Below are 14,561 nucleotides of genomic sequence, written 5' to 3'. Positions count from 1 at the left end.
GAAAGGCCCCGAGGCACCCTGAGAAGGGGAAGCAGGAGGCAGGAGAGGGGGGCTAGGAGCAGCACAGCTTTATTTAAAAAAATAAAAATGTCATTTCCAGGAAGGAAACTGGAGTAGCAGCTGTCACAACGACATTATTAGGAACGCAACCTGTGCCTTTCCCTGTCCCATTTAGGAAGCTTGGGCTACATACACCGAGAAATCACGGGCTGCTTGGTTCAAAAATCAGAACATCTCAAGCCAGCGCCAGGTTTAAACATGGCTGAAGTTGAACTCCTAGCAAAAACCCGAGGATTTTCAGCAAAAACTCTGTTGACTCACCTATTGGAGTCAACAGAGAATCCATAGCAGGGAATTATAGCATAGGAAGAGTAGGTACGTTCATTAAGTCCCCTTATTTTTTGAGTTTAAAACCCAGGCAGGACACCACTGTAAATGAGGAAGAGCACAGCAATTATTTTCATATGCCGTCTCAACATATGCCCACAAAACAGCAGCAGAGAAATTTGGCCTGCAGTCGCCTCCTTCGCTTTGATGCGATGCACTAGAGAGGGAAGAGCAGGGGGCTCATCTAAGTCTAGATCCTTAGTAGAGTTCAGAACTGTCACTTTACCAGGAAAGGATTTTAAGATCAAATGAATCAGAACCATTTTTTTTTTTTTTTTTTAAATATAGAGGTATGAATTCAGTTATCACAGGCTCCCTAGGTTATAAAACAGTGTCATTCTTCCACAAGGTGACGTGCACTCCTGTTGCAAACAGCAGAGCTCAGATAAGTTGTAATGTGCATCCCCATTAACAAAGACAACCCCGTGTTTAGTGAGAATACAGCTATTTTAATCATTCAAATAGCAGCTCGTTATGTTTCTTGTTTATTATACATGGTTGCACAATCTGAGGCTGGTTAAATACAATCCGTTTTCAAAATCTCTTGGAATAATTTCCAGATTACAACATGCAAGTGACCATGAAAATATTTGGCTTTATTTATTTATTTTTTAAAGTTCTGAACAGGCACTTACATGAGGGAATTAAGTTTGCTCTCAAAGACATCCACATGAAGAGAAGTACCCTAGCATAAAGTACACAGAATCTGTCTGCTTTATCAAAGTGCCACAGTAATAAAACAGTTCTTACAGAAATGTAATTCAATTATTTACTTACTCATAAAGTAAGGTTACCAATGACACTTGCACTGAAGTTGAAAAGTCTTGGTTTAAGGCCAAGTGAACTACAAGTGCAAGTAGCCTTCCACACAGCAGGCTTCATTTTATGCCCAAGCCACATGTCTGATAACAGACTACATGGTCAGTTGTGACTAGATGAAGGCTAACCTGTGTAAGCTATTTCTCCAAATACTAAATGCAGACAAGATGATTAAGACAAACAATCTGCTTTGCTAGAAAAGCTTCTAATAGTTTTGAAGCTCACCTGGCTTCAAAATACCTTTCTAGAAGAGCACAAAAAAGCTTGTTTACCCTTGTAACAGGCCTCGATGGACTCAGGAGGATGTCCTTTGAGGATGTTTTGCCTCTCCTATTAGAACAGTGAGGAAACAGACTGTGAAAACAGAAGTGTGAATCCAGGAGGAATAATTGTGTATTTGCAAAATAATCAATGTTACCAATGTTTGTTTAATCAATAAAGGATAATTACTTTCACATATTTCAGCCACTCACCACCTCAAAGTGAAATAGCAAGAATGCCTCTACTTTCACTAGTTACTGGGCAATGAACCTTAAAAAGTCAGAAGTCACTCAGATGAAAGGCTTAGAAGTATGGTAGAACAAGTTTTTCTTTTTTTTTTTTTGGGGGGGGGGCAGAGATGTTTACTAACATTCTTTGTTACTAACAGATTCAAAGCTTCTTAAAAACCTTGGTAAGGTAGCTGAAGGCTCCACAGTTATCATTTTCATAGTGCATATACATGCAGTTTGAGTTAAACCCTAATATGATAATTTTAAGTCTTTTAGGGCAAGAAGTCCATCGCAAGCCTTGATTTTTAGTGTGGTTTAGTCAGTTGTCTTACTGTGCTTTCAAAACAAAAAAAAAAAATGCAGATAAGCAACACTTGAAAGAGACATGCAGTAAACATGAACAGAGAAGGGAAATGCTTCAGTCTATACAATATAGGTGATCAGCAAAATCAAATATACCGGCCCACCCTGCCTGGAAATAACTAGATTTAAGCTTATGCATATCCAAGTGCATAACATTATCAAATAAAAGTAAATGTGCAGTATAAAATAGTAGCTTAAGTTCCAGTGTTTGAGAAAGCACTTTATTTTAAATGTATATACATACTTGAATGTTTAACTGAAGAATATTTTAGTAGTATGGTAAATGCAGCACTGCAAGATGAAGGAAGACAGTTGTAATGGGAATTTTCGCCTTCGTTTCCCACAGGCTGCTGCCATCTTTAACCTGCTGAAGCATTGCGAGAGTTTTTCATCTTATACCAGTTCACATTTCAGGTTGCTCAGCAGATGCTTGTGATTCTGGAGATTCGAATCGCTGGTGAAAGTTTGTTCGTTGTTTTCTCAGTTTCTCAGGAGCTTTTCTCCATAAAATTATTTCCTATGGAGAAAGTAAACACTTTTGAATCAACCATTCGCCACTAAGCCAGCAGCATCAAGTATCATTATGATAAGACCCTCCTAGGCAAAGGATGTTGAAACACTCTGCCTTGCCACTACATTGCACTGTTCTGTAATTAAGGTAGAAACAAGAGACAGGTAATTCAGTGTACGTATTTAGTTATCCCTTGCACATTTATTGTGATCAATCCTCAACAGTCACCTCCCAGGCTATTCTAAGCCCTACTTTGACAGTATAAAGGGTCCAAGTATTTTTTCCTCCCTCCTTTTCCCCTAGATCTGAAGCCTATCATAGCCTTACTATCCTCCAGGCTCCTTTTGTTTTCCATTTTAAGTTATATTATCCTGTCTATTCTTTAGAAGGAAGACTCTGGTCTACATTTTGTTCTGATCTACATAGCTTCATTCCAGTGACCCTTTTCACATCATTCCTTCTTCTGTATGCCCTCAACTTTTGCCGAATTTCAGTCAAGCATCTTAGTCCTCTGTACTATTTTGCAGTTTTGAACCCAAGTTAATACTGTAAAGGGATAATACTATCTGCAGTAGTTTAAAAAAAGCAGCAAACAGATGCATCCACAGCTCATTTTAGACACAGATTTGTCTGAATATTCAGACTGCAGCATTCCTTTATGGCTTCCCCCCTTTTCAAGCTAAGGTTTTCTGCAGACTGCAATACACCAGACAACAGAAATATCTGAGCCATACACAAGACACAGTTGGTTTCTAACGCGTCATATTTGAAGCAGTATGTTCAACAGCCCAGAAAACACTCTGCAACAAGATTCCTAGAGGCCATACCTGTTGTTTGAAGTATCGCCTGTCTTCTTCATCCACAAGCACTAGATTCAAGAAGTACCTCACTGAAAACTTTTTGTTTACATCCCTCATTGTAGGAGTTGGGTCATAGCCTGCTAAGAACAGTCTTATAGGAATCGATTCACCTTAAACAGAGAAGAGTTTAAAATAAGTTGCTGACAACTGACTGTCAGTAAACATTTTCAGAAGCCATTCAAACATAAAGGCAGCTTAGCTTCCCAAGCGTTGTCTGTGCATTCTGAAATAGGGATCCTTTCTTTCCTAGGAGGCAATATCAGATTTCCAGGATCTGAAGTTCATAGGAGCCTTCTAGGCAAGAAGTCATTCACACTTACATTAAGTTTCAGATCATTTAAGCCTTTTCCACACAGTCATCAACCAGCTCCCATAAGTTGGAAGTGCGAGTCTAGACTAACAAATTTAACCTTCATGCCTAGATCAGGCTTAAATTGCACCATCTTCAGCCACCAAGTCACCTTCACAGTACTGCTTCTGCCTAAGGCACCTAATGGCACTTGCATGTCTGAGTCATGAAGGCAGGCGCAGCTCAGACACTTGGTAAAACACACTGAACCTACAGAGGCAAGTGTAGGTAGAAGCATGGTAGCCAGACAAGACAAAAGGAACAGTATCTAGAACTCTCTGGGGAGAGAAGTTCAGCACAATAGACTTTGAACTAAAGTGCTAAATGGAGCAGTCACAGAGTTTGCAGTGGTAAGGAGGGATAAATCATTAGAATCCCAAGTGAAACACTCCAAGTCAATGAAAATATCTGCTTCAAATATGAAAAAAAATCCACCCTCATTTAAGCTTATGCAACCCAAGGTAAAAATAGTTTCTCCAAGAAAAATTTACAGAAGTCAACTCCTGCCCTTCCAAAGGGGGGGGGGGGGAAGACAGGGACACAGTTTTAACCCAGAGTGCTCCCCCCTTCAAAACAGAAGCACAATTCTTTACCTTTAACTGGTGCACCATCCATTATTTCATACTTTGCAATGGTTTCAGTCTCTGTTGTGGTACTGGGTCCTGGTCAAACAAGTTTTCACTTTGAGAACACATACTTCAGTTTTCAAAGTATTTACAAAGTTTTATCAGCAATTTCTACTTTGCAGCATTCAAATTACGGAACACTGCATTTTTCTTGCCTTTGTAGGTCTTCAAAGCAAGAAAGACATCTCCTTACATACCAGTTACCCACAGATAGGACAAGCAAGTCATCTCCTGGGCAAAGTGTCTGCTTCTTACTCTCTCCTCCCCATACTGACAAGGAAGAGGCAGCAGGTTTCCAGGGAGCCCTCAATACAAAGGCTTTGAATAACGAGCAAGTATACAGGGTAAGACCTGGGAAAGTGTTCGGCGGGCAGAGCTACTTACTTCGGTACTGCTAGGCCACAATGAGACTGAAAACCTGAAGGGGTACCATCCAGCAAAAGGAGCACCTTTCTTCAGGTCTTAGGATGGTTAAGCTGCAGTGCCAAGTTTAGCCAGAAAAGGCAGCAATAAGGGCAGCCTTCTGCCCTTCCTCTGCGACTACAGAGCCTTTCTTAACACTCCACACAAACAGCTCACTATGGCCCTAGGCAAAGGAAGTCACAAGCCACAGCCTCCTACTGCCTCCCTAGCTCCAGGGTGTGCAAGCCTGATCTGCAGTGATCAAGCTATTGCTGCTTCAAAGCCTCTTGATATTTTACTTCTAGCAGTTTTAGGCTGACTGAAAGCGACAAACTTCCAGAGCACATGAAACATATTCATGCCATTCTTTACCAAACCCACTTTGCCAGATTATCTCTGCAGAGATAAAGGGTTCTTCAAGACACATTTTATACCTTCTTCCTTGTTCATTATCTATCAAGGCTGCTTAAGCTCATGTGTATTTACGCTCAAGTTCCATTTACAACGATTCAAGTTCGTAGCGCTAGCTAGCCCGCCCAACGTTCACAACCCCAGAATGAGCTGCAGACCTTGAGTAATGTTGACTACTAAGTAAGATTACTGATGCCACATATTGCAAATTGTAGTCAAACAAGCAAGTGAGCAGAGAGCACATGGGAGATCACTTCAGGCAAAGCTGGAACTATTGGCCTCGCTCTCCAGGGTCACCTAAGCTCAACTGGCATACAAGTAGCCATCTCCTTTGAACTTTGTTTCTCTTACCAATTCCAGTAATCTCCTTTTTGATCAGCTGCAACTCCATGTGCTGAATTTTTATTCTCACTAAGAGGAAGTAAATTTTTCCAACAATCACATCCTTTAAGTGATACCTTTAAGAGAGCAGAACAGGGTTTTCACTAAACAATTTTTACAACCTTTTGAAAACAAGTTATAAAGGCAGTTACCTGAGCTGCCTGTTAATTACTCAGAGCTTATTTCCCCCCTCCCCAGATGAGCACGTCAGCCAGACCAGAGCAATTAACATCCTTCCATCACTACAGTAAAGTACTGCAGTTATATATTGAAGTAGCATGAATACTATTTGAAATCAAGTCTTTTCAATATTTGCTACTGACCTTCCTTTTAGTAATGGAAGCAGAAGAGACACGTACTCCTCAAAGAAGGCCACTGTAAAATTACTAGCCAAACAACTCAATATAATAATCATTGAAAATGATGCTTTGCATTTAATACCCCAGGTGTCAGGTTGCTCATCAAATATTCAGTAGTCTACATTTTTCTCCTCAGATATTTACTTTAGATGTGTTTTGCTCCAAGTTACACTTACTTAGATTTATTGTACTCAAACTCTATATGCAGGCAGTCTTCAATGCCTACTTCCATTTTAATTGAGTTGTTTACATCTGGGTAGGTAGCAAGCTGGTGAACAATGAGGTCGTACTCTTTCACCAGGTCTGACAGCCGTCTTACTATTGTCACTTTTAGGAAATATCTAGGAAGAAAGCCACCAGGTCACTCAGAATTATTCAGAATTACATAAGCAAAAGCATTTATGTTCCGAGATACACGTGTTCTTTGGAAGACAAAAGATCATTCTCTCTTAAGACTGAACAGAAAGGAATAAGACAAAAACATAACATGCTTTTTAGGGAAAATTTTAAGGGAGACATGGACTGTCTTCACATGATTCAACTGAAAGAACTGGATCTTTACAAACAAAACTGAACAATTCCAAATAAAGTAGAAAAAGCTACATCATAAAAGACTCTCAACACCTCCAATCAAGGCACACTAGTTATTGGCTGTTACAAGCCTGACTTGAAATCCAAAATACAGACAGCTGAAGGACAAAATAAAAGCCAAACCCTTGGCAGGCACCAGTCTCACCGCTCCCATTGCCAATTCGCCAAAATAATGAGTATACACACCCATCAGCTTTCACTGGAGGTCACTGGAACCCAACTGCTTTTTACATAAAAATCTCATTTGCACTGTGCATTCGACAAAGCACAACACCCCACAGTTTGTGGAAAAAAAGGATTCCAGTATCAAAGTGATTTATTTTTAATTAAATAAAAAGATAGATTCATCTCTCTGTCCTTTTCCAACCCAAATCAAAACACCAAGGACTAGTTGCTTTAGAGTGAGCCACAAAGGTAGCTCTCATCAAATCCTTAGGCTGCCATTTGTACATTTCAACAGCTCCGTTTTGATGCTGTTAAAGCTCACATAAGCCAATCATGCACCACCATTCTCACAATAGTTTTACTCTCAGGATTAGCAGTGAAATTGGCCCTCCTTTTCTTGGGGGGGGGGGGGGGGGGGGGGCGGGGGAGCAAATGCTGAATTATAGAGTTTGCTTGCAGGGGGAGCATCAGACAGTTACAAACCTCAGTCTGACGTTGGCACCTATGTACGACTCATATGGCTTCTCAACCTGCATGAATTCAAAGTCATAGCTTCTGCTCTGGGTCAGTTCTCCAGGTAAGGCCAGTTCTTTTACTAAGTTTACAAATTCATGAGTGTTGCTTTTGTCATTGAAGAGCTCTAAAGTTGAGGGAGTCAAAAGAAAGCATGTTTCAGTATTTACTTCAAGCAAACAAAACTTCTTCTACAATTTGGCAGGAGCAGGCAGGAAGGAAAAAGGAAGCAACTATTTCTGGATCAAAGTGACACCTATTTGACAAAAAGTTTTATCAAGTTTTTCAAAGCTACCTTCAGCTTCAACAACCTACAATAAGTATTCCTAAAGTACCACATGCAAGGCAAAGAACAACTATTTCAAGCTTCACTAGCATAGTATGTTTTTTTATGCCAGACCAGCTAACTTAAAGTATTTCTTGCCTTGCAATCTTTGTACTTAGCACTGCCTGATTTTGGCTTCTGGCGTTTATTTTATATAGATTGAGGCGCTACAGAGAAGACAAGTGAACTCAACACCTCCTCAACTTCAGAGTATCATTGCCGATTTGCTAGAAATAAGCAGTTACTAGTTAAAATGTCTATTTTCTAAAACAACTAGACTAAGGTGAACTTTGTTTGCTATGACAAGTGTTTAAATAACAAAGTTTACTTACTGCTGCACATTCAATTCTTTTTGTGCAAATCAGAGAAGTTGTACTCTAAAGAGCTGGTTTAAAATTAGACTGTGACATGCAGCTGGAGCTAGTCTCCAAGTAAGGCAGAGATACACCACAGTATTAGGATGTTTTTGTATTACTATGTTAATTCAGTTTAGTAGAGGATGCAAGAAAACATGAACAAGGACGAAGAGCGGTGGCTTAAGATAAGCCGCTTCTCCATAACTCCTTGATAAATTTTAAATTGTAGCACTACAGAAAGATGCCCAGAAACAAAATTCACTGCCTCAGCTAGAAGTTGTTTAGGCAAATAAACGTCCATGCATCAGGGTAGATTAAAAAACAACCAGCAGAGCTATTAGAGGACAAACACTGACATACATGAGCCTTATTTTCCTACCCTCCAAATGCCTCATTCCCATTACACTGCTACTTTATTCTGAAAGTTTGCTTTTACACCACCACTGATCAAAACCTCAAAGCACAGAGTAGCAGGTGTCAGAACTCAGTCACATCTGCTGTGTAACAGTTCACACACAGGGTACTGGAGCCTAACGGCTGATCAAAAATAGAGAATTTGTGAAATTTCAATCCAAGTCACTCGTATGAGGCTGAAACTTGAAGATGTACTTCAAAGGGGGGGACACCAATGCACACAGCCCTCTAACAGAGGCAGAAGAAATTTTAGCCTGAACCTAAGGATGCAGAAAAATGACCTCAGCTGGTGAGAAGAGGTTAGATATGATCAAGACCCTTCACAGTTCAAATCCAACCAGATTTGGATAGTTTTAAGAAATTGATATTTTTAATGTGACTACCACATAATCTTGTTAGAAAGAGCAGGTATCTTCTGAAGTTTCAATCCTATTTTATGTCAATAGTATAGAACCATGCTTTAGAAAACCAGCCACCATAGAATTATCTCCAGAAAAATCTCACTGTAGGCTGCTCCAGCATTTCTTTTTTTCCCCCCCTATGCCTCTTCTTCCAGGTCCAGAATTAAATGCTAGAACTAAGAGATCTGGCAAAATAGGTACTGCTGACATTTTGCTTTGGAATCTCAAATACAGATGAAACAAGGCATAGGTAGGGAGGAAAAAATAGTTTGATCTCAGTTTTCATATCACTGTCACTCATCATTTATAGCTATTTTCAGGGGTGTTTTTAAGTTAAAAATGAATAGTCTGAAATACGTGAAGCAGAAGCCACGCGTACCATGGCTACGTTTAGTTTTCAAAGACCACTGGTAGCTTTCATTCAACTTCTCAATCAGCCTCTGACAGAGTACTCCTCATCCCATTCCTCCCTCACATGCACATCCCACATTCTCCCTCCCATTAGTTTTCTGACTAGCACCAAGTAGTATATCACTTGTGTTAAAGTGAGCAAGTAATATTTCCTTTGGCACTTGTCATTCACTAACCTGATCAGGTCGAGATGGTTGAGCCAGACTGCTGTCAGTCACAAATGCAAAGTCCCATAAACCACACCTACCTAACATCCCCTTTATAGCTTAAACTCACCAATTTGTCCTACAAATTCAATTCTAATTCCTTGATGCTCTAGTCTCTTCCCAGACGGCTTAAAGGAGACATTCACCTACCAAGGCAAAAAAGTACCAGTTAGAGTTTTAAACATTTTCTCTTTACTAAGATCAGGTAGTAAAGTGGAAGTTAATTACTAAAACATACCCATGGTGACTGAGACCTCCACCTTAACAGTACTAGCTGAGCTTGAAGGCAAATAAACCAGGTAGTTGATGACATTAAGCATCACCTTCCAAGGCATCAGTAAAGCATCTAAGATCTAACCAACTAAATTTGATAAATAGGTTTGAAATCCCCCAAGCCCCACAAATAGAAGACTAAGCCAAAGCCTCAGTAGAGTTCACACAAGCCAGCTGTGACCCTCTTACCATCTTGGAAAGCCGAGTTCTTCAAAACATCTTCTGACAGTCACATTGAGACGTCCAGAAAAAAAAAATTGTCACAAGATGTATTCCTTCCAAGTCAAAGGAACTTAAGCCCCTTCCTCAGCAGAAGTTTTAAAGGAGTAAAAGCAAAAACAGCAGACAACCAAATCTACTATCAGGATCTTCATACGTGAATATGACTCTCATAAACAGACTTCAACCTCACAAGAGAGCGCAAAATGTTACATCCTATGGAAATGTGCAATATTAAGCATATGCAATGTTTTCTCACTAGGTAGCTATGACCTGAGAAACTCCTATACCTTAAAATCCAATGCATCAATGATCTCTGAGTCCAAGTAAGCCACATGGACAATCTGCCTTTGTGGTGAAAAGAGGAGAAACAGAGAAGCAGAAGAAAGCTGCCCAACAAGACGTTGGTCTTCCAAACCTCCTGATCCAGTTGTGATTGTGTTAATTAAAACTCATCAGGCACCTCTCAGGAGTCGCTGATATAAGTGAGCAGTCCTTAGGCCAGAGGACACCTGAGAACTAGTTCCTCTGTTCCCCGAGTTTGAGGCCCGTCTTGTGAGTTTCACATCCCTGAAAGGATCTTTCTAGAGAATCAAGCTCATAACATGTAAAGACATCTGAAGAGCAGGAAGATGCCCAGCAGCAATAGAGCAGTTAAGAGCGAAGCAAGTTTTTAGAAGTCAATCCCAGAACCCAACACCTGGCTCAAGCTTCTTGGAGGAAAAGTGGATTAGAGGAGAAATATTCAGAGAATGAGAATGGCTCTAGTAAAACCAGAGCCATCAAAATGACTTCCTAGGTGCAATACTGAAAGATGAGGAATCCTTCTGGCAATCTTAACTTCATTCTTTTTTTCGACAAGAAAAACTCCTATGAACTTGGCAGCCAGCTGAACCTAATATGTTGCTTCTCTGAAGCAATTCCAGAAACCACCTCAGGGCATAAAACATAAGACTTGGCTTCAGGATATGCAAAGCAAGTCAGCTGTATCAGCCAATAATTACTGCTATGTGTGAGACACTAGATTTTGGAGTTCAAGGGGAAGAACAGCACAGAAGAGAGGAGGAGATCCAGTTAGGAATAGCTTTCTTGTCAAAACCAATGACAAGAGTGCACATAACTGCACAAACAGCTTCCCCATAAAGACAAGATAACTAGAGACAAATAAGCAGCAACAAACTATTGAAAAGGTTCAATTTTGTCAGTTTCCTCAGTAACTATGGCTGGAAAGACCAGATAAAGGAAAACAGAGGTTTTTTTTCTTTGAAGTGATTCCAGTTCTGGCTGTTGCTTATATCAGTTATCATTTAACCTTCTGTACATATTCACATACCAGAAACAGTGGAGCAATTCATAAGCATTAAAAAAAAAAAGTTACCTTTCCCGAAACAGACTCGCCATCATAGAAGAGATAATGCTTTTCTACTTTACCATCCTCTGTTTTAATTTCTGCTGGTTTTCGTGTTTCAGCATCATTAAGAACAACATCAATCTCACAAACAGGACGAAAAAGGCCTTCAAGAAAACTCTGAAATAAGAATAATTAGGTAAGTTACAGTACACAGAGTACACAGTAAACATTCCGATTTTTAAAATGTGGTTTTTCTTGCAGCTGTACACTAAGTTGGGGAAAAAAAGTCTGCACATGCACTACAAAACTGCTCTGTATTAAAGACCCAAGAAATATCACGATGATACAGGACAACTGTTCACCTGGAAAATAATTGAACTAGGATCAGTAACAAGGAGAAGCAGCTCTTAAAAATTATAACATTTATAACGACACACACAGTGTAAGTACCATTACTGCTATTCCACTAAGACACTACTAAAATAAATACTATCACTGTTACAAAGGCAACTTTGGCTTCTACCACTGCAAAGTTTCTCCTCCTATTTACTACTAAAATCAGTGATTTCATTTTCAAAAATTAATCACTTTTACCATACTTCAAAAAAAAAAAAAAACAAAGTATCTTGCTAACAAATTGATTCCATCAGGATTAGCAATGTTTACTTACTGTTTTATACCCGCTGTAACTTACTGCATAAACAGCAGTAAAAGTTGAAGGAATAGCAAAGCAAACTAGGACATTTCAGTCTGGGAAAAAAAAACAGCTAACAGGAAATATAACAAAAGGCCTATAAAATTCCTCTGTTTGGAGAGGGCGAATAAGGAACATTTTTTTGCTGCCTATTCCTATGCCCAATAATTAATTCATTAAAAGGCAGCATAGCAGGTTCAAGAGACAGTGGCTCTTCACATAGTGTACTTACAGTTCTGTCAACAGATACAGAGGATGTTAAAAGTTTACATGGGTTCGATGGGAACAAATCCATCAGAGATTATTGAATGTAAAAGTATCACCTCTGTCCTAGGAAGCTCTCAGGCCACAATACACTGGCACCTAAAGTACTATTGCGGAGAAGTATTAAATGTTCACCCTGACCTTACAAAAACTTTCCCCAGGCACGAGCTTCTGACCAGTATCAAATACAAGAAGCTAAGAAAGATCATCCTTTGACCTTGTACAAGGGTTTCTTACAAGAAGCTGAAAAGCATGCTAACAGCTCTATGGGAACTCAACAAGATTGGTACAAAAGCTTACGTTTTCTCCTGCTTAATCCATTAATCTTCTTTGGGGTACTAAAGCAGACAACACATCAGTAACTCACTGCGACTTCTCTTTTTTCGGAGGAATGACAACTTAGTTTTCAGTGAACTTCACAAATTTAGTGTCAAGAACTAAGGAGTTAAGAACATGTGCAAAACAATTTTGGGACCTGAAGTGTAGTATTAACGACCAAAAAAAAAAAAAAACTAGAGGAAAGTTTGGTGATGTGAATGCTACGGCCCCAGCAACGCTAATATCGAGGAACTGTTTTGCTTACCCATACAAGTTAGCAAAGGCATTGTGCAATTTTGAGCTCTGAAACAGCAACTCAAGCAAGACTAAACTGACACTGTATTTGTTCAGATAGCAAATGGCCCTAGTTCAGTTCATGAAGATTTATATAATTCTATAACTGAAACCTAGATTAGTTACATCTACTTCAGATTCTCACAGGAAAGCAAAAGCACAATCAACAACGAGGTTAAACTTAAGACTGATGGGTCCTCCAAGTCTCTGCCAAGCATGTATTTGCATTCATTGTAGAAATGGTTTGTTGTTGGGTTTTTGTTTTTTTTTTTTTTTTTAAGTGATCACACACTAGCACTGATCTTTATTTTCAGCTCCCAGGAGAAGAGGGGAGAGAAAAAAAAAAAGCTTCAACAAGAATTCTCCAGCTTTAGACTATTTTAAACATAGATTACTTTGGGCATGCCCTTATCTCTTCCCCTTAGAGAACACTGTATTTATTTTCCAGCTTAGCCTCATACTTCCCCCATCCCCAAACTAAACAAGGAAGCCCATTACCTTTACAGCATACATCGCACAAGAGGATTCCCACAGTAGCTTCCAAATTATAAGGCTGTACCATCACGTAACGCAGTCAACCAGACCTAACGTCAGCAGCATATCACTTCTTAAGACTCTGTGTATCGAAGAACTTTCAACGCACTTACGACACAGCTACCTTACTTGCTACATCAGGATTCAAGTCAGTCTGTACTAATGCCTTTCATGTTATAGCTGCACTAAGGAGTTGCAAGTCTGCTGGAAGCTGATAAACTGTTCAGAAATCCCAGCCTCAGCTCTGCATGGAGCCCTAAAAAGCCTGCATTTGTCCAACAGAAATGCACATTAAGGAATGCTTCAGAAACTCACAGTGCATTGATCCACCTGATTCTTTCTTTTTTTAAAAAAAATCTATGTAGTACAGTGCATTAAGCACTTTATCTAGGCCAAATCTACTAGGGACACGAAGCGGCAGCTATTCCAGCAGTCCAACAGATTTAATAACCGCAGTCATTTTACAGCTTGCTGCCTTAAAGAGACTGCTGGAAGTCTCGCAGGTGTTTTCAGACCTATCATACGGATTCCCCCCCACACACATACACACAAAGCCTCTCCGAGGCGAGGCGCGGGGGGAAAACAGAAGTCGAGTTTCCCGGCTAAAGCACGCACCGAGCTGAAGCGAGGGCACGTCCCGAGCCCTACTCCAGAGGCGCCGGCGGCAAAGATAACGACACGAGAGAAGCCCCAACGCTTCACGCCGCGGCGGGGCACCCCCACGCCTCCCCCGAGCCCGGCCCCACGCGGGACGGCCCGCACCGCCGCGTGACGCAGCCCGAGGGCGCCGGGCCGGTGGCGGCGAGGCTGCCGGTGGCGGTAGAGGGCAGGAAGCGCCACGCGGCGCCGGGAGAGGGGAGAAAGGAGGTGGGGGGACAACCGGGAGGTGCGGAGGGCAAACGCCCGCGGGCGGCAGCTCCCCGCGCAGCCACAGGTGGGGGAAGGAGGAGGAGGCGCCCGGCCCAGGCCGCCGCCGCCGCCTCAGGGACGGCGCGGGGGGGGGGGGGGGAGGTCGCGCGCTGCCCAACGGCCGTTGGGGCCTCGCGCCGGGCGGGCGGTAGGGGGAGGGGGGGAAGGCGCGCGCGCACTCACCATGGTCGGGGCCCCTCGGCGGCCGACTCCCACCCCAGGCAGCACCAGCGGCGGCTCCGGCCCGCGCCCCTGTCATGTGACCCCAGAGGCGGCCACGCCACGCCTCCCCCCCTCCCGCCACGTGACCGCCCCTCCCCTCCCCGCTCCGTGCCCGCCCGGGGCTGGCCGCGGGGCGGGCGGG

At 41.6% G+C, this 14,561-nt stretch overlaps 1 protein-coding gene across 1 annotated transcript; it reads right to left on the bottom strand.

The window, feature by feature from the left end:
* Positions 1 to 2,259: 2,259 nt before the first annotated feature.
* VPS26A (VPS26 retromer complex component A) lies at positions 2,260 to 14,533 on the bottom strand. The gene is made up of 9 exons (XM_068950908.1): positions 14,381 to 14,533; positions 11,212 to 11,361; positions 9,412 to 9,487; positions 7,199 to 7,355; positions 6,136 to 6,300; positions 5,571 to 5,677; positions 4,374 to 4,442; positions 3,399 to 3,541; positions 2,260 to 2,577 (listed from the first exon to the last, which is right to left on the bottom strand). Exons 1-9 carry the CDS (start codon positions 14,381 to 14,383, stop codon positions 2,464 to 2,466), a joined length of 984 nt encoding a protein of 327 aa, XP_068807009.1. The 5' UTR covers positions 14,384 to 14,533; the 3' UTR covers positions 2,260 to 2,463.
* Between the last annotated feature and the right edge of the window lie 28 nt (positions 14,534 to 14,561).

The sequence above is a fragment of the Struthio camelus genome, chromosome 7, assembly GCF_040807025.1.
Source record: "Struthio camelus isolate bStrCam1 chromosome 7, bStrCam1.hap1, whole genome shotgun sequence".
Classification (NCBI taxonomy): Eukaryota; Metazoa; Chordata; class Aves; order Struthioniformes; family Struthionidae; genus Struthio; species Struthio camelus.
This window is presented reverse-complemented; position numbering and strand designations above follow the sequence as displayed.